Source organism: Gymnoscopelus braueri (genome assembly GCF_963280865.1).
Source record: "Gymnoscopelus braueri genome assembly, chromosome: 3".
NCBI classification, from domain to species: Eukaryota; Metazoa; Chordata; class Actinopteri; order Myctophiformes; family Myctophidae; genus Gymnoscopelus; species Gymnoscopelus braueri.
In genome coordinates, this window is record NC_137612.1 from 5,888,398 (window position 1) to 5,911,785 (window position 23,388).

At 41.6% G+C, this 23,388-nt stretch overlaps 2 protein-coding genes across 3 annotated transcripts; both read right to left on the bottom strand.

The window, feature by feature from the left end:
* Positions 1-5,227: 5,227 nt before the first annotated feature.
* On the bottom strand, positions 5,228-11,513 carry LOC308083035 (glycosyltransferase family 92 protein F13G3.3-like). 2 transcript variants are annotated; one of them, XM_080425141.1, is made up of 3 exons: positions 11,283-11,513; positions 9,512-9,993; positions 5,228-7,575 (listed from the first exon to the last, which is right to left on the bottom strand). In XM_080425141.1, exons 2-3 carry the CDS (start codon positions 9,801-9,803, stop codon positions 6,704-6,706), a joined length of 1,164 nt encoding a protein of 387 aa, XP_080281267.1. In that variant the 5' UTR covers positions 9,804-9,993; positions 11,283-11,513; the 3' UTR covers positions 5,228-6,703. The 2 variants fall into 2 exon arrangements, with proteins under 2 accessions (XP_080281267.1, XP_080281266.1); XM_080425140.1 differs by lacking the exon at positions 11,283-11,513 and having other exon boundaries at positions 9,512-10,067.
* An 8,891-nt stretch (positions 11,514-20,404) lies between these two features.
* On the bottom strand, positions 20,405-22,156 carry LOC308083031 (phosphatidylinositol-3-phosphatase SAC1-B-like; the record flags this gene model as incomplete). Its single annotated transcript, XM_080425132.1, has 1 exon — positions 20,405-22,156. The coding sequence occupies one exon, from the start codon at positions 22,154-22,156 to the stop codon at positions 20,405-20,407; it is 1,752 nt and encodes a 583-aa protein (XP_080281258.1).
* Positions 22,157-23,388: the final 1,232 nt, after the last annotated feature.

Genomic DNA, 23,388 nt, shown 5'->3' on the forward strand with positions numbered 1-23,388 from the left:
TCGCTGTGTTGCTTTTGTATCTGTGTTGCTCAACGCGGTCGCTGACGTCATCAAACGTGCGGACATTGGAGCTACAGTTGTAGCTTTGTATCTTTGTATCTGGAAGTTGAACCCAGCTCAACTTGAATTTGTAGCTTTGTATCTTTGTCGCTATAGAGCTACAGCTACAAACGTCGGATGTATCTTTGTATCTTCATGTCGCCGGTTTCCATTGAAAAGGAATGGTAGCATGTATCTTTTAATCTGCCCGTGTGAACGCGCCATGATACATTCCCTCAGTGACCTGGATGTATATTCATTGCAGCCCCCCAACTGTGAGGTCAAATACCAGCCAGGCAAGGTCACGGAGATCTCCTACCTACCCCCATGACGGGCTCTCTAATTGCCCCTCGTTCTCCCATTTACTGGGCTTAATGGAGGCTGGGGTCAGGCAGTCAGGGTCATATGAACCAGGGACCCCCCCTCCCACCCACCCTCCCAGCTTCCTTCACCCCTATAATCTGCAGTGATTGCCCAGGCTGCTCATACATGCTTGTGTGGAGAACATGATGTCATTACTGACATGGAGAGTAACGGAGTAAATGTACTTGAGTACTGCACTTAAAGGACGACTTCACCCATTTTCAACCCATCTTCATATAAAATGTATAAGAAGATAGGTTGAAAATGGGTGCCATATTATGATGAGCATTGGTGAGGACCATTTTTGTCTACAATCGGTCTGTGTCTTAGAGTAGGGCTGGACAGGGAATCCAAGCTAATTTATATATAACTTTTCTTTTAAATCTTTAATCTAAAAACCTGCCTAACGATGATGTCAACATATGACCCTTTTGGCTTTCCATATGGCTTGGTTTTATTTCATTTCTTTTATTGAGTTTGTCTTGCTGAAAGCAGTATTGTTGACCCAGTTAATCCATGCAGAGCCGTTATTGTGGTGTAGACTGTGTTCTAGTATGACAGTAGCCCACATCCTGTATCACTGTCTCTCTCTCCCTTACAAACAATAACACTGCGCACCATGTGAGTGAGGTTCTACGGTGCTATAGCCTGAAGGGATGGAACCTTCTGATTGGTTGCGAGGCTGTTTCAGACTGAAACTTAAAAATAAATTGACCAAAAATGTCATTGCACTGGATCTTTAAGGGCTTTTCCAACAGGTATGAAGACCAGAGGATTTGGGTTGGTTTGGTGGGGGGACAGAGGAATTGCGCCTCCATTGCCGAAGCTGACAGTCCTTTTGTACGGACCAGCTGGGGGCCACGCCAATCAGTGGCAAGAGCAATAGTGGAGACAGCCAATAACAGACAGGGATCAATGCCACACAAGTCTCTCAATTCATCACAGGTGTCAGTGAATTTGGCAATCACCACAGTCTACACCTCTCTCCAACTCCCCACCTCAGAAAAACAGGGATACTACAAAAAGTAAAACAAAATACAAGCAGTCAGTGTGCCAAATAATACAATTGATCTAAAATACAAAAATATAATACAAAATATGGCTGGCCGTAACAGATTTGCACCGCAACTGGTTGCAACTGCAATACTTGCAACCCCTTGCAACTAGTACTACATGCAACTATTATTCACAAAGGCAGTAAAGGCACCGGTGTGCAATAGTAGGGCACTTTAGAGGCTCAGTGAGCACCCCAAAAACACATCTCTGTAACCTGTTTTTTTAGGACCCTAAAGGTGTCTAGTTATGATTTCTTCTTGTTGCCGTTGTCAACTAATGTCCCATGGGGTTTATTTTTAACCCTTTCTGACACCTACCCCCAACCCAAACCATAACATGGAGATAACAGAGAATACCATAACTCTTGAAGTAAACAACATACAGCGACAAATGAACAAATTTTTCTATATCATTTTGACCCAAGGAATTCATTAAAGTGGTTATTTTAAAGATTCAAGCACATCTTGACTCTATTTCAGGACATTAACAGCCAAAAACTAGCAGAAAATGTTCAAATCACAATTATCACATCTATATTTCTCTTTGTACTAAACTTTTAAGGTGTATTCTTTTTTACCACATGTTTTTTAGGACCTTTATGGTGTCTAGTTAAGATGTATTCTTGTTGCCCTGGTCAAATAATGGCCCATGGGGTTCATTTTAACCCTTTCTGACACCTATTCCCAATCAAACCATTAAATGGAGATAACAGAAAATGCCATAACTCTTGAAGTAAACAACCTACAAAGACAAATGAACACATTTGTCTATATCATTTGGACCCAAGGAATTCATTAAAGTGGTTAATATTGAGATTCAAGCACATTTTGACTCTATTTCAGGACAGAAACAGCAAAAAAATAGCAGAATATTTTGAAATCACATCTATATTTCTCTTTGTACTACATCTTTAAGGTATATTATTTTTTACCATAATGTCTTTTAGGACCCTAAAGGTGTCTAGTTAGGTTTTAATCTTGTTGCCTTGGTCAAATAATGTCCCATGGGGTTTATTTTAACCATTTCTTACACCTATTCCCAACCCGAACCATGCAATGGAGACAATAGAAAATACCATAACTCTTGAAGTAAACAACAAATATCAAACAGAGACAAATTAACACATTTCAATAGATGATTTTGACCCAAGGAATTCATTAAAGTGGTTATTATTAAGATTCAAGCAGGTCTTGACTCTATTTCAGGACAGAAACGACAAAAAACGAACAGAAAATGTTCAAATCACATCTATATTAATCCTTGTATTAAATACTTAAGGCGTATTCTACTTTACCCCATGTTTTTAGGACCCTTATGGTGTCTAGTTAAGATTTCTTCTTGTCCCATGGTTCATCATTTGGTGACCATTTTAAATCGATGTCCACAGGAGTGGCGTTTTCTTATCTGAACCAGACAACGTTCATATACAAATAAACCCACTTTTTCATAGAATGTTTACACCAGGAATCTAATGGAAAGGTCACTGACATGGTACAACCATTCTTTATTGGTGAAAAACACACAAATATCAAATTCTGGCTTACATTTAGGCATAATATAACTTTCTTAAATAATCAAAACATAATTTCACTGATCAGTATCATCCATCTCAACCTCTTCCCTCTTATCATCATCATCATTAAATATTGTTAGGATGATCATACACCAACCTGAAAGCCTTTTGAAATGTGGGGTTCTTCTGGAGCTTTTTGAGTGGTGCCACCTTGCCCTTGAAGGAACTAGTACAGCCCTGATGGTACCCACGCAGGGTGCTACAGTATGGCTGCCCAAGAGAGGTTGCTAGCTCTGTGACATGACATTTACCAGCTGACGGTGCCTGCCTGTGCCAGTGTCAAGGTAGATGAGCAGGTTGATGTTGTCATCAACATCAACAATCATTCTTGGCAAATCTGCTAACACAAGAACTCACCAAAGTTATCTAGGTATTGATCAATCAACTCACTTCTCAATCTAATGCCACAAGTTTATGAGCTGTTCCTTCCACGATGAGAGCAGCTGTTTCACATTTTGCCAGCCGCGATGCTGCCTCCTTACTCCCCCAGACCTTGAGCATCAACTGGCAGAGCTGTCGCTTATTTTCCTCATTGCCCAGAAAGAACTTAAAGTCCTGGGGTTTCCTGGTGGCTGGACCTTGCACTATGAATTTCTACGAAAGTCCACGCCTCAGCCTCTACTGCGCCCTTGATGGAATTCCATCAAGGCGCAGTAGAGGCTGAGGCGTGGACCAGCTCGCTTGCCCCCATGCCAGGACACACTCATCCCCCACATCCAGTGGGTGAACTATAGAGTGACCTGTTACAAGCGAGCAGCTGAGCCAATCTTTTGTAGGCCTAAATCCTACGATGATGGTCATGGTGGCAGAAGACGAAAGGAGGGATTTTGGAGCCTGTCTGGTCTTGTGGGCCAATTCTGCCCCTATCTCTCATTGACCTGTTGGCTGCTGGTGTCATCAGTGATGATGATGATGATGATGATGATGATGATGATGATGATGAGAAGGAAGAGGATGAGATGGAGTTTGATGATGAGATGGATGATACTGATCAGTGAAATTGTGTTTTGATTATTTAAGAAAGTTATATTATGCCTAAATATAAGCCAGAATTTGATATGTGTGTGTTTTTCACCAATAAAGAATGGTTGTTCCATGTCAGTGACCTTTCCATTAGATTCCTGGTGTAAACATTCTATGAAAAAGTGGGTTTATTTGTCTTTGTACGTTGTCTGGTTCAGATATGAAAACGCCACTCCTGAGGACATCGATTTAAAATGGTCACCAAATGAACCCCATGGGACATTAGTTGACCTGGGCAACAAGAATAAATCTTAACTAGACACCATAAGGGTCCTAAAAACATGGGGTAAAGTAGAATACACCTTAAGTATTTAATACAAGGATTCATATAGATGTGACATTTTGACAATTTTCTGTAATTTTTTTCAGTTTCTGTCCTGAAATAGAGTCAAGACCTGCTTGAATCTTAATAATAACCACTTTTTAATGAATTCCTTGGGTCACAATTATACATAGAAATGCGTTCATTTGTCTCTGTATGTTGTTTACTTCAAGAGTTATGGTATTTTCTATTGTCTCCATTGTATGGTTCGGGTTGGGAATAGGTGTAACAAAGGGTTAAAATAAACCCCATGGGACATTATTTGACCAGGGGAACAAGATTCAAACTTAACTAGACACATTTAGGGTCCTAAAAGACATATGGTAAAAAAGAATATACCTTAAAAATGTAGTACAAAGAGAAATATAGATGTGATTTCAAAATATTCTGCTATTTTCTTTGCTGTTTCTGTCCTGAAATAGAGTAAAAATGTGCTTGAATCTTCATTAACCACTTTAATGAATTCCTTGGGCCCAAATGATATAGAAAGATGTGTTTATTTGTCTCTGTAGGTTGTTTACTTCAATTTTATGGTTTGATTGGGAATAGGTGTCAGAAAGGGTTCAAATGAACCCCATGGGCCATTATTTGACCAGGGCAACAAGAATAAATCTTAACTAGACACCATAAAGGTCCTAAAAAACATGTGGTAAAAAAGAATACACCTTAAAAGTTTAGTACAAAGAGAAATATAGATGTGATTTCAAAATATTCAGCTTTTTTGCTGTTTCTGTCCTGAAATAGAGTTAAAATTTGCTTGAATCTCAATATTAACCACTTTAATGAATTCCTTGGGTCCAAATGATATAGACTAAATGTGTTCATTTGTCTTTGTAGGTTGTTTACTTCAAGAGTTATGGCATTTTCTGTTATCTCCATTTTATGGTTTGATTGGGAATAGGTGTCAGAAAGGGTTAAAATGAACCCCATGGGCCATTATTTGACCAGGGCAACAAGAATATATCTTAACTAGACACCATAAAGGTCCTAAAAAACATGTGGTAAAAAAGAATACACCTTAAAAGTTTAGTACAAAGAGAAATATAAATGTGATAATTGTGATTTGAACATTTTCTGCTAGTTTTTGGCTGTTAATGTCCTGAAATAGAGTCAAGATGTGCTTGAATCTTTAAAATAACCACTTTAATGAATTCCTTGGGTCAAAATGATATAGAAAAATGTGTTCATTTGTCGCTGTATGTTGTTTACTTCAAGAGTTATGGTATTCTCTGTTATCTCCATGTTATGGTTTGGGTTGGGGGTAGGTGTCAGAAATGGTTAAAAATAAACCCCATGGGACATTAGTTGACAACGGCAACAAGAAGAAATCATAACTAGACACCTTTAGGGTCCTAAAAAAACAGGTTACAGAGATGTGTTTTTGGGGTGCTCACGGAGCCTCTAAAGTGCCCTACTACAACTGGTCAATCCAGAAGGCTGAAATTTCTACAACTGCATGGCTGCAAGTTGCGACGAGTTGCATTGGTGTGGAGTTGGACTGGCCTTAACATCTTTAATTTAACTTTAGTTTAGTCATGTTTATTTCGAATATGTTAATAAAAACTTTTTGCACTTTCGAAATCACAAAGAAAAACATTAAAATGAATATCAGATTAAAATATAGCAAAAAAGAAACAAGAAAAGAAAATAGAGAAAGTGATCGAAACATATCCAAAAAGGAATGAGAAGAAGTAAAACTTATAAACTCCCACCCCTTTTATATCTGTGAGTTATATAATTACTTACTAGCTGACTTATGTGCTTCACACTACTCTTATAAAAAATACTCTTCAATTATATACAGTATCAAAATATATATCCTATATACATATGTATATACATATATATATATATATACACACACACAAATTCATATTCATCTACATACATCTTTCATGAAAGCAGAAGTAGGCCTACATCTTGTTACTGGCAACAAAATATATTGCCAGTAACCGATGACATTTCTAGAGTTGCTAATTTTAACAATGCCTCATTCGGTTCTATCAATATTTTTGAAAAGTGTGTCTTGGTATGGGGTTATGAATGGAGTGCTATTAGCACACAGAAACCACCGCTGCAATGCTATCACATATTTTCCAACCTGAAGGGCCAGTTGCTACTTTTCGTCCAGCCTCTACCCTATAGAAACCTGCCCGGCTTGGTTGAACCTGCTGGGGGTATGAGCCCCCGTCGGTATAGCCCTCTGAGTCACGGAGCCACGCAAGCCTCCCCACCACGACAAGGTAGCAGCACACGGAGAAGCAGACAAGCTAATCTAAGATTGTTTGCTGTATGTGTTAGTCTGTGCAGCTGCATCCCATGCTCTATCATCTCAATGCTTTTATCCTCAGCATCCCTATTCTTGTTAGGGCCTTGTCCACACTGGGGATCAGCTTTTCATGAAAATCCCACAGCCTGGTGTCAACATGCAGCTCCTCTTTGCTCTTTTGGCCGGTATGCGTTTGATTGCGGACGTGAATGACCTGACTCACATCCGAAGGGACCAAGAACGTACTCCCGAAGTTTTTGAGCACCGCGTGCACCGATGTCTGCTCCACCATCCTTGGCTGAACTATCATCTTGTAGCGGTAGAGGTCAGAACTTAGTACCTGATCTTCCCTGTAGATGTGCTCCAGAATATTTGTTCCTGGCACCCCTTCCCACTGGGGCAGGTGGAACTTCCCACTGGGCTCAAAGTGAAAACTTGGATATAAATGAGTCTGAAAATTGAACACCCCTGCCTTTGGTTCCTGCTTTTGGAGCCGGTCCATTAGAGCCATTAGGCTGTGTTCATGGTACGGTACTATAATCTCGTCTATGTCATGCAACAAGACATAGCGAGAGAGGTCCATGTATCTGTATATGCAGTCATTGAGTGTGGTCAGCTGGCCAAAGTAGTGCAGATCCCCTTCACCCGCTAGATAATGCCATCCCTGCCGCGATGGCTTGAGATGCTTTTCTATAGGCCAGGGAACCATCTCTACCAAACCCTCCTGGCTGTAACTGTGTAGCAAGCGGTCGAGATCTGGACCACAGCTGGTGTTGTAGACCACCACCCTGCCCACGCCGAGCAGCCTGTACATCTCTAACGCCTGTGTGAACTGAAGCACGTTGTTGTAGTCTCCGTACAGGGTGGAGATGCAGACTGTGAAGTTAAACTGGGGCTTTATCTCCTCTGTCCCGCTGCTCTCCTGGTTACCTATGAATTAGAATCAGAACTATTGTCACATCACAGGATTACAGAAGTAAAAAAAAAGTTACTTGAGTAAAAGTACAAAAGCAATTGCTTTTAAATATACTTAAGTATTCAAAAGTACATACTTTAAAAATACTTAAGTGCAAGTAAAAGTTAAAGTAGAAGTACATGTATTTTATATATATATATATACACATACATACATACATACATACATACAGTATATATCAATGCATTGCTGTAATGCTTTCACAATTAATTTATAGAAACTTGTAAGCGATGTAGTTTGTCTTCGGTAAACAAAACGCAGTTGACATTTGAAAATGCATGCTTTGTTTTTTGTCTGTGTGTGCGTTTTTTATAACATGGACTTCAGATAAGGCCATGGGGTGTTCATGGCGGTTTGTTTGTCAGGCTGATTCAGCTGCTGATCAGGCTCAAGTTCTCCTGCTGCCGCCATTACCGTGTTTTGTTTTGTTTTGAGTTGAAACGAACAAACAAAAAGTGGTGGAAATATGGATAGGTTTGCGTGCCTGGATGGCGCATTTCTGCTTTTATGTAGATTAGGGGTCTTCAACATTTTTTGGGCCAAGGACCCCTTAGCTGAAGCAGGGACCCCATACCATATATTCTTATTTTTTAGAATGCTTTCCATTCTGTCATACAGAAACGTAAATGGCACGTACATTGTGGCCTTGCATAGAACTTGAAAATTCTGTTCAGCTCACAAGCCAGACATCGAGATTGAAATTGTCAGCCAGCTCTGTGCAGTTTTGGTGAAGTAAAAACTCCTGACTAGACACAATAACTTCCAACATGCCAGACAACACTGTTCTGTGTGAAAGCCATCAAACCTCAGAATGGTGAAGAAATCTAGCTAAGTTCCTGCCAGTAACTTATCTTGTAATAAAGTTGTTTTCAACCACAAGCACATACACTTCTCTTTTTGGTGAGACAGAGACACACTCATATGGGGAAAGTACTGGGCCATTACAAAACCACAGGGGGGTCAAGAAAGACGATCTTGACTGTAATGAAGGAGAGTGGCAGATGTAATTCTGAACATGATGAAAATTGAATAATGTAATTTAATCAACAGTATTGATCATGCTGATGTATGAAACTAACTAAATGATACGTGTACAACATCTGATGATGAAATGGAGGAGAAGTGATCTGTTGCTTATGATATGAGTGGTGGAATTAATTGTTTAATACAAATTATATTTTATGATAAATGCACACACAAGTATAATAATTTTTTGTAAAAATTACAAATTCATATTTACAAAAGTCACAAATTTGCAGATTGCAACATATATTTGTGAATCATGGAAACACATTTGTAAATCATGGAATATTTGTGCATCATGGTATTATTGGATTCACAAATAATTTTGAGACAAATCTCTCCCCATATTAAAGGTATAGTTCACCCAAAAAATGACTTATTTTCTATTAATTACACACCCCATGAAGCCTTGAATTTACTGATTTGTTTTAGTTTTTGACGCATTCCTAAGCCAAAAATTAGATGGTAAAAAATGTTTTGTCTCTTTTGAGTCTCCTACCGGAAACGCAGCCGGTAATCACATTATTGGAAAAAAAAAAAAAAACTCCAGGATTCAAGGCTTCATGGGGTGTGTAATTGATAGAAAATAAGTAATTTTTTTGATGAACTACTCCTTTAATATTTAGACCTGGTGTAACCTATATGTTGTTATACCTTTGAATCTGGGAGCCACCTCTGTCTCATTAGTTGTTGCTATACATATATAGCAACATCATTTTGTATTTATTTTTTGAGTAAGAATTTGAACATTTTCAGAAAACAGAAAAAAGGTTAGGTTTTAGAAGGCGTTTTTAGAATCGGCCTCAGGTCTAAATGAGTTAAGGTGTGAGAAAAACACAAAAAGTCAGCGAAACAAAAGTCAATTACCTATAGGGAGAAAGATCTGCTGCTGTGCTTCGTGCAGTGCTTCCATGCTGTCCGGATGAATGGACAGGGTGACGTGGGTCGCTTTGCACCCTGCGGGGATCCAACACATGACATCCATAGTCTCAAAGGGAAAACCAAAACTGTTGTCTTCGTGGTGTACAAAGCTAGCCCTTTCCATGCTGTGCATGGAAAATGTGCCATTACAACAGAAAACACAGTGAAGGGGTACGATTGAATCCCTCCTGAATATGCCAATGATGCGTACATCCCAGCCTTTCACCCTGCGATCCATGTAGGCCGAGACCAGCAGGTGCTTGGTGTTATTCAGAGGGGTGATGCTCTGGGCAGCGGTACGGCACGGACACAGGGTTCGGACCGGACGTGGGGTCGGGATGGGTCTGTGCGTGTCCTTGATGGGTCTGTGCGTCTCCTGGATGGGTCTGTGCGTCTCCTGGATGGGTTTGTGCGTCTCCTGGAATATTCTGATGGTGATGATGATGCCGGCAGTAACAAAGAAGAGGATTAAGATGAACATCAGTTTCCGTTTATTATAGCAGTTAATCTTCATGCCGTAGAGAGACATGATCCCAAACCAAGGCTTGAAGCTTGAAGTAACCAAGAATACAAGTTGCAGTTACAACTGCCATTTGCCTAATAAGGGCGTGGCCAGTAAAAGGGAAATGATATTACCGCAGGCAGAGAAACAACGGAGATTTATTCCTCTTTGAAGAGCCAAGTAGCACTCCTATTATTTCAAACAAAGAACAATAACACCAGACCTGTGGCGCAGGTAATTACGTCACCACCTTGGAGGTGTGTATTAACTCTTAAAGGTAACAGCACCTATGCATTTAAAGGAAATACTGCCTCTGGTAAAGTGGAACAGACTAAATCTTTATTATTTGTATACAGAGGTGGACAAACTACTCAACCCCAGTACTTGAGTAAGAGTACAGATACTCCTGGTCAAATTTACTCCACTACAAGTAAAAGTAGCTCAGTCAAAATGTTACTCAAGTAAGAGTAAAAAAGTAATCGCTTTTAAATATACTTAAGTATTCAAAAGTACATGCTTTTAAAAATACTTAAAGTACAAGTAAAAGTCCTTTGAAGTCCTCGACTACCTCGAGCACTGTCCCGTCGGCAGTGGCAATGATGTCCTCTGTGTTAAATACCGATACTAGTTTTCTTGTTATAGAGAATCAGAATCAGAATCAGAATCAGAAGACTTTATTGTCATGACATGTAAACATGTTAGGAATTTGGTTTGATGCAGTGGAGCGCAGTTTACAACAGGACTGGTGCAAGACAGGACAAGACAGTGCAAACCACATCATAGTGCAACACAAGTAGTAAATAAAATAAATATGAGAAGTGCCAAAAAGAGCTTGAGGCAGATCCTCCTGCACTCCATTTCTACTGCCAGTAGTAGTTCCCTTACATTCTATGCTGTGTCTGAGACTCAGGTAATGTCATCTGATAGTCAGTCATCATGATGGGAGTTACTAGCTTATCAATCAAACTGTATTTATAGAGCACATTTTCACACAACCTTAGTTGACCAAAGTGCTGCACAGGTAAAAGAAAAGCAATACATCAAATCAAAGAACAAAAACACAAAAACAAAAACATGTATAAAACACATAACATGCATGCATATAGGAGACAGACATAGAGCGAGATTGTTCATTTACACCTACAGTATGTACACAGAAGGTAGAAAACATTAGATAGGAGTTAGAGAGAAGGTGTGTTTTTTGTAAGGACTTACAGTAAACATCTCGATGGACTTAGCAGATCTGATGTGGGTCACCACAAAAGCGCGGTCAGCTTAGTCTTCCTCGGGACCAGTGTGAACCCCAGTGCCTCAAAAGAGAATTATTTTCTCATGAGGAAATAACAGGAGTCACACATGAGTGACACATCGCTGACAAAGCTGCACTCAGATCACATTAATTATATTCCAGTTCTTAATGTACTACAGGTGACATAGAAAGCAGAATATTCCCTCTGTTCAGTCAGTGTATGTTTGTGCAGAGACCTGCAGACATTAGCGCCAATCCTGTGGGTGCCGGGGAGCCCGAGCACCCAATGAGAAAGCCGAGCACCCACAGGAAATGTGTTGGTCGGATGACTATTGTGTGATGCTTTGTAACGTGCACAGGATGCATGATGTACCCGCTCTGATACCGTGTGTTATTGTGAACAGATTTCTGTCATTCAAACGCTCTCCCTGTAATCTGCAAAGTCCTTATACCAGTAATGGTTTCATCATCAGCCAATAATCAAATTGTATGACTTGAAAATAAATGTAGTAAAAAAAAAAGGTCCTTTTGCACACCTACTGGGACAGGTGCATAGGAGCAGGCAGCCAGTGCATGAGACAGGAAAGAATGATGATCGTGCACACTGTCTTCACTTACAGCCAAAAAGTATTTTATTGCAAGAACAATGTTTCCAACTGACATTCATCAGGTATTTCTGATTAAGGGGTTAAAACTTGGTTGATGTGTGTGTGACTTGAGTACCCTACCCAACATAAATCGGCATCCATGCCTGCAGAGATGGTGGTTGCAGAGAGGCAGGTGTTGTTTGCAAGAAATGTTGTTCTTTGTGACCACATCCTCTGCTCTCACGAGAGCAGAGGATGTTTCATATCTACCCACACGCACAACCGTTAACTTCACCTTGTCAAAACAAGATGGCGCCGACATGCACAGCGGTGAACTTCACCCTGTCAAAACAAGATGGCAGACTGACAAGTCGACTTGCTTGGTCTCCACACAAACAACCTTTGATTTCCTATACTGACACATCAGGTCACAATTCATGTCAGACCCTGTGTCTTGGTGAGACATGACCTTTGACACAATCTAAATGTCTCAATAGAAGAGCAGGGAGACAAAATATAACCGCCCCAATTGGATAAGTTATATTGTATTAACATACAGATTCGACAAAATTACATTTCATTAATTAAAAAAAAGTTACATAGTGCCTCTTTAAGTAGATCTCATAACTCTTGTTTCAGAGAAGTAACTCTCTGAAACCACCTGCACTGCATGCACTGATGTGCTTGTAGAACCACTACGTTATACAAAGCCTGCAGAAACACCTATAAAAATGAAAATAGAAATGACTGAGGAACCAGAACTAAATACTTTTACTCCTATACAACCATACAAGATGTAACAAAGAGGCGAGCGGAGAGGGAAGCCAGAAACATGCTATACTAGTGTGAGAGCAGAAGTGTGGAAAAAAGAAACAGCCAACCTAATAGTACTCAGTACTTTACAGCCTTCTTAGAAATGTACTCGAGTAAAAGTAAAATATTTGTCTCGGAAATGTACTCAAGTAAGAGTAAGAGTAATACTCAAGTAAAGTACAGATCCTCAGAATCTGTACTTAAGTACAGTACTCAAGTACATTTACTTCGTTACTGTCCACCACTGTTTGTATAGCACATTTAAAAAGTTGACAAAGTGCTTTCCATTCAAAATAACATCATAAAGACCTCATAAAATACAACATAGTTGTAGATTAACTACGATCAAAATGACTTGACAGGACGTCGGAATAAGGAAATAAAGCTTGGCTATAAAGTAAAAGAATAGTAGAATAGTAAAAGAAACATAAAAAGCAATACCTCATACAAATACAGCCTAATTAAAAAGAACATAAAAAGCAATACAATTTAAACACAAAAAAATACATTCAATGATCAAAGTAGACCATAAGGTTCCCTTCAGACTGAGCTAAAAGCAATGGAGAAGAGGTGAGTTTTTAGGGTGGATTAAAACTTTTCAATGGTGGAGCTGGACTGGAGATTGTTCCTGAGTGTAGGGGCAGCAACAGAAAAGGCCGGGTCACCTTTAGTTTTGAGGCTTGTTTGGGGAACTGCAAGGAGCTTTTGGGAAGATGACCTACAGTAAGTAACATGGGGCCAGGAGGTGCTGTAACGGTAACCAGATCAGAAATGTACTGCAGAGTAAGGCCGTAATAGCCTGGTTCCAGACCATAGGCCCCGCCCACTCTCTGAGTGGACTGCCTCTTGGTCTGGTGTTGTAAATGTGAACCTAGGATTTATTCTGTACAAAATGTATTGTCCAATGAGAGTCGGAGGTGGGGGTGGGGATCCCTTAAGATTTTATTTTTATTTTTTACCCAGGGTAGTAGCTGAGCACAAGTGCTCATTTTCAGCAACGCCCTGCACATAGAAACACACAGACAGACAGACACATTAAAACCTGGGAGCTGACTAGTACAACCACAGTCTTATGCTGCTGGCCACTAAGCAGCTCCACTGGAGCAGTTGGGGTTCAGTGCCTTGCTCAAGGGCACTTCAGCGGTGTTGGGGAAGTGGTGAACATTCACTTCCCCACCCAGATTTTTCCTGCCGGTCCGGGGATTCGAACCGGCAACCTTCCGGCAACGAGGGCGCTCCTCTAACCTTTAGGCCAAAATTCTAATCCCCTCCCCCTTGTAATCGCCTGCACTGGAGCCAATGTCAGACTGAAGCTCCACGCAGCTTCAGTCTGATAATCAGGCTAAGGCTGTAAGGCTTTAAAAACAAAAAGATTTAAAAAAAAAATCAATACAATGTTTCACTGGTAGCCAGTGCAGTTGGGCCAGAACCGGGGTAATGTGCTCTTGTTTCTTAGTTCCAGTCAAAAGTCTGGCAGCTGAATTTTGCACCATCTGTAGAGGGGAGAGAGTGGACTGAGTCAGCCCATGATACAGAGACAATAGTCCAACCGAGAGGTGATAAAAGCATGGATGACTGTTTCCAGGTCCTTGTGTGTTAAAGCAGGCTTCAATTTAGCTATGGTTCTTAACTGATAAAAGCTACCCTTCTCTACCCTACAAACTTGTTAATTAAAATTCAAGGAGGTGTCCAAATGAACACCCCAGGTTTTTTACAGAGTTCTGAGTGTTGTGCACATTTGCAGAGAGGGGGCCTAGAGCGTTTGTTAGGCCAGTGACAGATTTTTGCGGGACAAATATTATGATTTCAGTTTTGCTTTGGTTTAACTGGAGACAATTTGTAGCCATCTAACTTTTCTTTCTTTCTTTCTTTTTCCTTTATTCAGTGAAACCCATTGAGAGCAAGATCTCTTTTTCAAGGACGCCCTGATAAACATTTGAATCACATTACAAATGTCACAACTAAATTGTTGCTGGCCTTTGATGTCATCGAGGCAATTAAAATGTCTATTTATGGAGGAAGTGTCGTTCGGTGTGACTGTTAAATAAAATTGAGTGTCATCAGCATAGCAGTGATAAGGGATGCTATGTTTCTTTAAAATGGAGCCAAGAGGAAGCATATATAAGGAGAAGAGAAGAGGTCCTAGTATTGACCCTTGAGGAATATAATGTGATAGGAGCTGAGGAAGATGAATAGTTTCCAAGTGTAATATTTAAAGTTCTGTTTTTTAAATAGGAAGTAATAGTTGCCAAGTGTAACACTTAAAGTTCTGTTTTTTAAATAGGAAGTTAACAGATTTAAAACAGTGCTCTTAAAACCAACCTAATTTTCCAGATGTTTTAAAAGAATAGCATTCAAAAATTGATTTAGTTTTTTCTTCCACATGTCTGTGGATCTGCTGTTAACTATATCCCCATTATGACCACGGATATTGTCTAAAAGTGTGAAAAACACACTTTTAATTTCAGCTGGTCTTTAAACATGCCTACCCAGGATGAAAAATATACCAGTGAAAGATGTCAAAATCACTTTAGTTTAATTGAAAAAGTTACACTGTGTGACTTTAACCTTCTAGAAGTCTAACAGGGATGGTAGGGACGGTTTCAATCAACAGGCAGTTCACGAGGTTGGGAGACGATGGCGAGATACGGGAGGTTTTTCTGACCTTGACGTTGCGAGGTTGCTGGCGGTTTGAAGTGGCGAGAGGTCGAGGTCACAGTTCAGCTCCAAAGGTCTAGTTCAAGTTCTATAAAAATTAAAAAAGAGTAAAAGTTTCGTTGTGGTGGTCTATTGTCCTCATTTAACCACATCAATACTTCTTCAAACACGTACAAATGCAAAAAAAAGGTGTTTACCCTCTTGCCCCAAATGTTAACTCATTCTACGGCATAGTAGTGCAATGTAATAATCCATGTTTTTTGATAAAGACGTTTTTTAATCCCGTCTGTGGCCGATTCTGTCTGAGATTCCCAATGGGCGGTAGTGACGAAGCGCATCCGGAATTACACTAAATGTAAACAGGAAGTAAACAAGGGGGAAAAAAGACAGATGGGATTAAAACACTTCTTTATCGAAAAATGTGGATTATTACATTGCACTATTACGCTGTAGAATGACATTTGGGGCAAGAGGGTAAACACCTTTCTTTTTGCATTCGTACATGTTTGGAGACCGTACAGGCTAGGTGCTGAAAGTCCAGTTGGCCATGGGGGATGTTCCCTACGGCTCTCGTAGATTGAAAATGTCAGAATCATGAAATACATCTACGAGAGTCGTAATCTACGGCTACTGCCGTCCCTATTTTGGGAAAGGTTTCCACTCCAAAAATAGTGAAAGCAGATCTATAAATTCAACGCGACACGTTGTGATCTTGTAGATCGGTAATTTTTCACCATTTGAAGTACATCAGGGCTTAAGTGTTACTTTACACCAAATGTCTGAAGACTTACTTGATGAGTGTGGATATGATTTCTCTGGAGATACTGTGGTGCTAGATGGATATTTCACAACATTGGAAAGACAGTAGTGTTTTGACAGTTTGCAGCTGATGTCAACTTGCGTATTACACACACACAATGTGTGTGTGTGTGTGTGTGTGTGTGTGTGTGTGTGTGTGTGTGTGTGTGTGTGTGTGTGTGTGTGTGTGTGTGTGTGTGTGTGTGTGTGTGTGTGTGTGTGTGTGTGTGTAATAGGTTTAAATTGCCGTGTTTTTTCTTTGATGTGAGAGATTGAATGACACAGATTAAGCTGTCAGGCCGGGGACTGATAGAGGCCAGATGACAAACCATCCAGGGCCTCTGAGGAACTCTTGGGCAGATTGCCAACATTAAGGTGTGTCTGTGTGTGTGTGTGTGTGTGTGTGTGTGTGTGTGTGTGTGTGTGTGTGTGTGTGTGTGTGTGTGTGTGTGTGTGTGTGTGTGTGTGTGTGTGTGTGTGTGTGTGTGTGTGTGTGTGTGTGACTTAGTGGGGGAGCCGCATGGTCATAAACACTCACATATGTGAAAGCATGTGGCGAGTGTGTCAATATTTTTCAATTAAGTGTTTATTATTCATTCTTAACGACAAAGAATGACTGGAATGTTGATGCGTTTTTTTTGTTTTGTGTGCAAAGGTTTGGCTGGGTAGAAATGGCTTATTTAAAAGGACTGCGGCTGAAGCTGATGTTTAATTTCCAACAGTAGATACTTCCCTCCCGCTTGCAAACATAATACATTCCACTGCCTGTCAATCTGTCCTTTAATCTACACACTGTGTCCTGTTACTTTATATTTATATCTGTCAATCTTGTACCATTATATCACTCGTGCTCAAGATTTGAAGATCTGTTTCTATTTCTACACAGTAAAATCCTCAGTATAGGCTATTTGTTTGTCTATTTGTAAATATAATGAACACAAAATCAGTGCTTGTAGTTGGTCTCCCTGCTCTTCTATTGAGAAGTGTATATCCTGTGGTAGAGTATAGGAGTATCAAATAGCAAGTCAAATTATCCTCTGCTCAAATGAGCTGTCCCTTATAGCTTAACGTCGTGGCACTCGGACATAGGACCCGCGGGTTCAAATTCCTGGTAGGAACGTGAAAGTTATGCATTGCAGCTTTAAACTACAAATAGGCACTCCACATAGCGCAGGTCTTCTTCAGGCATATATTTTTGATCAACGCTCTGTTCCCACTGTTTGGGAAACAGTGGGTTAGACCAGTGGTTCTCAACCTTTTCAGGCCGTGACCCCCCAAAAGATCATCATATCATATTTGAACTGGGGACCCCCCCCCCCCCCTGATAAGCACTTGGAATGTAGGAGTTGAGGCATTACATTTTGTTTGACCTGGTTCACACAGATAAATATTGTGAAAATAGCAGATCTACAAGCTCACAACGCCTCGCCTCTTATATTATTTGACAATTTGGCCAATGTTAGACCAGTTTTTATGGAATATTTTGTTGATTACGTTTGATGCAGCAATGGGATTTTTCTTTTCGTATTTTTTGTTGAGGTATTAAAAAGGTCTTAAAAGACCTTAAATTGTCACTTCACTGTCATCTGGGGACCCCGCCCCAAATCATGTGGGGACCCCCCAGGGGGTCCCGACCCACAGGTTGAGAACCACTGGGTTATAGAGGCTCTATATAGGTTGGAGGGCTGCTCAGTGAGAGTCAGTAAATCACACTGTCTGCTCAGTAAAGATCAACATGACCTGCATGCACACGGTCACAGCATACATTATGTACACACAAGAACTTGCCCATAAATTACACACACACATACATGCATGAGCACGCACACACACACGCTCAGTCAGATTATTAAAACTTGAGATCAGTGTGTTCTTCCCACCACCACTGAATGGTTTTTACAGCCCGTGGTTTTGTGATCTTTGAGCTTTAAAGTGTCTTCGGTTCCCCCCCTAAAAGTCACACTGAAAAATGGGAACTACAATCAGATGCAGCTGTTTGGTTTGGGGTTCAAAAAGACTCTGCAGGTTTGCGCCACGTTCCAACCGCCCATGTCAGGCTGCTCTACTTCTTAAAGCATCTGCATTTTACGCTTTGTGAGCTTGTAGAACTGCAATTCTTTGGCACGGAAACACCATTTGTAGCTACGAGTCGACGGAACATAAATTGGACATTATGCATTCAAGCAACCTCAGGATACTTTGTCCTCATTTCATGCTTTTATCACCAAATCCATTTTGTTCCAGCGTAGTGTTATCTGTTTTGAATCAGAAAACATATGCCTCCTGGGCTCGAAAAATTCTTTATTTTATTACCATTCTCATTGCACAAGTTCCCCTTTTCAAGTTCACAAATAGTACTGGAGTGTGCTATACCACATAAATAATAATGAATGTAATAATGAATGAGTTCCTCTAAAATGTTTCGAATGGAAAAACAAAAATATCAACCATTTAATTTTGTTTTGTTTAATAAATCAAGCTGCATGCGGAATATAGTGGTTAAAATTCCCCGTAGTGCATCTGGCTTTGTGGAGTGGAGCAGAGCTGGATGTAGACAAGGGCAAGGGTGCTTTCAGCTCACCAAAACATGCGTCTTTGTCCATCCAATAATTAGAAAGAAACGTTGTTACCATATTTGCTGTACACTTTGAGGGTGGGCTACAGACTGCCCCCAACCAATCACAACATAGAAAGTATTCATATTCTTCTGTGCTATTTTTCCACTGGCTAACAAGTCCTTTTTGCTTTTGTTGTTGGCCTACCTATAGATTCGTTTTTTGAGCGGTGTAACCGCTCCTATAAGAGGGTTTAGGACCCATCCGTGGCGAAAGTTTTTCTTTCCGTCGTGAAAATGTGTCTTTCGCTGTGACGCCATGCTGTGGAAAACACGCCCATAATAGGCTAAACTCTGCAGGACGTGCCGTGATTGGCTAGCGAGACACATGATGAAATTAACTTCAAACTTCGTAGACGTGCTGTGATTGGCTAGCGAGACGCATGATGAAATTAATAATAATGTAAAAAATGTAAGTGCGTCACTTCGCAGGACGTGCTGTGATTGGCTACCGAGATGCATGATGAAATTAATAACTCATAAATAGCACCGCTCACTTCACACTGGGTGTGATTATTTTAATTTAAGGTAAATTAGGCTAAATGATGTGTTAGTACTAAATGTGGAGCTGACTGGTTATTGGTCAATAAAAAATATTGTGATGTAGTCCAACTGATGTATCTTGAAGAACTTCACGAGGGGAGCTACTCCACGTCTGCGTACTCGGCATGGAGAAATTATAAATCGGGAGCAGAGTGGGAGAAAGGGTTAAAAAGAGGGAGACCTGCTATAGAGTCGGGAGTGTTGGCATCTAGCCTGGGATCAATACTATTTTTGGGATGGTTGGAGCGGAAATAACTTTACGTCATCATTGCCGTGCACCTCCATGAAATGATTCCCCTAGTTTAAATTGGTATAATCATTTTGTTTCTTTTGGTATAATAATCGTTTGGTATGTCCATCTTTTATTCTAACTCGTAGCGCGACTAGCGCGACTAAACTAATTGATTCGCATTATGTGGGGAACAAAAACAATGCGACACCAACCGGAACACACCATCGGAACACGATTGTTTCTTTCTAAACCGGATCACACGGGCCAGTTTAGAATGAATACCAGGCTTTCCTCCGCGGTGGAAAGCCTGTTGACGCGAGGTTAGTTGGCATCAGATATGCTGCCTCATTCACTCTCACACCTCCAACAACCCCTCATCTTGGGGTGAGTCAGCACAGGCTCCAGGCCCGTTGATGCTGGGGCTAAAGCAAAGAACCGGAGTATGCAGAGAAGGAAAGGTCTGCAGCAATGTTGCCATGACCGCTTATTATAAGCGACCGTGGGCTTATTGTTCTGTTAAGTCGCTTGTAAATATTGGTTGCCGCGGGTTGCATGGGTTTGTTTCTAAAGTGTAGTTGCTTATTTGAGCTTGTTTACTAATTTTGTTAAACCAGTGGTTCTTAAACATTTTCACGGCAAAGACCACCTTTTTTTCCAAGCAGAGCTACAAGCTCACAACATGTCGCATCGCGACACGTTGTGAGTAGATCAGCTATTTTCAAATAGGCGTAGCCTAGTCACTTATTTTGGGGTTTGTTTTCATAAGACCTGGTTGCTTATTTTTCTCGCAAAATCTGGCAACACCGGTCCACAGGACCCAGCTGCGTTCCATACGCACACATTTCAGTCCTCCTTCTCGTTCTGCACCAACCTGGGCACGTCTACGACTCCGTCGCTCAGGATGTTCCCGGCGGTCAGCACGCTGGCCGTGCCCCAGAACAACGCGTGGGGCAGGGTCTCGGTCCACGTGTCGCCAGCCGTAAGCAGGCTGACGTTAAACATGGAGAAGGCTACCACCAGGATAGGCAACGTGAGAAACTTCCGGCCTTTGGGATCACTCAGGGGTGTGGTCAGATCTGCCTCGTCCACGGTGTAGTTGCCGAGGAACAGATCGATGGAGTCCTGTCTGAATCCGTCGGAGAAGTTGTTCTTGCAGTATCTCATCACCGAGGTCCAGCCGTCCATCAGCAGCCCCCACTGTGTCCTCCTACCTGTTCTCGTAAAGTCTGTCTTCAAGGCTCCCGTACCCGCGTACTGCTTGGCACACGCATTTGCATTGTCCGCCCATGCGTTCCTGAAGATCTTTTCAAAGTCTGCCTGGTCTTCAATCTGCTGTCCCACATGGAGGACTCCCATCCTCTGCAGCTGTGACTGCAGCGAGTGGCGGGCCAGCAGACTCTGGATGACGTTGGTTCTGTCCAGACAGTCCATGCAGCTACTACGGAAGGTTCCTTCCTGCCGAAGCAGCACATTTCCATTGGCATCAACCAGGAGGTACCCGAATTCATCCTGCATCGGTGCCACCATACCCACCAGGCTCTGCAGGCGGTGCCACCTCATGCGACTGCACTCCTTGTGGAAGTCAAATGCTATGTACTTGATCATGCCATTGGCCAGACTGGTCACCATCTTGTCAAAGGCCAGCTCCAGCGGCTTCTCTAAGCCGTTTTGGTCTATCAAATTTAAAATCACTTGTTTTCCATAGAGACTAATCTGAGAGTCAAAATGCTTCTGGAGTCCATCCAAATGATTTACTGTGTTGCTAATCTCTGGTTTTGGCTTGTACTTGAGGTTGGGCCTTTGGGACCAATATAAGGGGATAGAACCTCGAGTCTGCACAAATGAAGCCTTGCTTCCGTTGTAGCGCACAATCTGTTCCGTTTCCACAAAGTTAGCAGCATGGCCCTCTGAATCGATGCCTCGGACATAGTAGCGAACCCCGGCTCTGAAACAGCTCCTCCTAGAGACAACGTTCCATTCGAAGACCTTCCCATTGATGTAGCACAACTTGGTGGTGACGAAGCCGTGCATAACTGGATAGGCAAACCTGTGCAACTCCGGCCGTGCAAGAAACTCTCTCAGGAGATGACCGTTCCACACAAACCGCTGGTCTGCCCTCTCCAATAGGCTCATGTTCTGGAACTCTGGCCTGGCGTTCACCTGGCGCTGCAGAGTGTGGGTCAGGTCATAGTCCGTGGCAAAGTAGAAGCTGTCTGTATGAAGGACGTTGTTGATCATGGTCAGAAACAACTTATTGACTTGCGTCTGGTTGTCTGTCAGGTGTCGTACCGTCTTTGTATAAGAAATGACATCGAAGTCCAGGGCTTTCCACACGGCACGGCTCAGGAGATCACCCACCTTCTTCTTCTTTGTGATGACAATGAGGTACATGCCTGCTAACAGGCGAATAGTCCCCATGATCCCACATATTGGCCGCACCACGGCAAAGCGGGGAAGGTCCCTCCTCACTGTGAGGGTCATGTCTGTGGACACCCTGTCAATGATAAGGACATTGTTGGAGCCATAGTCACAGGCCTCGATATAAAACCTCTCTGGTGTAGTGTACAGGTTGAACCTCTCATAGGTGCTAGCCATCGCTCCACTAATGCAAACTCAGTGACACGTCACATGACACGAGGTGCATATACTCCGTCAGCATCGGTGCACACCTGCTTTAAGTAGCCTTCGCCGCCACGGTGACGTATGACCCTTACGTCACCGGATCGTTAGTGTAGCGTCATCAATGCCACATCCCGTTGTGGGGAAGACCCACCCGTTGGTGCGTCAGCTGGTATGTACTACTGATATCAAAGTACCCACTTGCCAACCGGTACTGCACAAGCGTGTCTGTGTGTGTGTGATTTTTTGTTGACCTCGTTTTCTTCTGTGCTTTGGTTAGGTGTGACTAAGGGTGCAGCTTCCTGCTTTGAAATTGAGTCCATATATGAAGTGAGTTCAATTGACAGTTCAAATGAACGGCCTGTAGTTTCGCAATTTTACCCCTGCTGGTGTCAGAAATAATTTCTCTCAATGCAAGCGGATGGGTTTTTGACGAACTTTAGACTTGATTTTCTTACCGTAATAAACATTGTCATAAATACTTTATGCTTCCAGTCGCTAGTTTAAAGCCTTCTTTCAATCATCATGATATGCGTTTTGTTAACATAAACATGCTCTGAAAATGCAAACGGCCAACCCATGTGATAGAAGGATTGAGTGCTGGGCTGGCATGCCAGTCCAGATTACATTCCTACTCTGTTGGAGACGGAGGGATGGGCCAAGTACAGTACATTGTCTAGTACTGTCTAACGTTAGTTAGGTGTGTGTGTGTGTGTGTGTGTGTGTGTGTGTGTGTGTGTGTGTGTGTGTGTGTGTGTGTGTGTGTGTGTGTGTGTGTGTGTGTGTGTGTGTGTGTATATGGGTGGCCGTGGACCACCCATCTCAAAATGTTTTATGCCAGGGACCCCCAGAAGAGAAGACTTGTTAAAAAAATTGCGCACATATTTTCCAATTGTATATCTGCTATATTTGAGAACCACTGTTCTAAACCAATGTTCTAAATCCTAAGAGTTTTCTGGAAAACGTATGACACAGATACCTTCCCGGCTTTAATTGGGTTAACTGTATTGTACAGTATTTGAGATAGACTGGTTTTCCGTGCACCAAACTGTGAGCTGTGCTTGATTGATTCTCTGGATTTTGCCTATTTTATGGAATTACCCTACTTTGACGTTTGATGTTGACTGGTATAGTTTTGTTGTGATTACGTTTGGATGACCTGGCAGTGGCACTTACTTACCCCTTTTTGCCTGATAATGACTCAGATT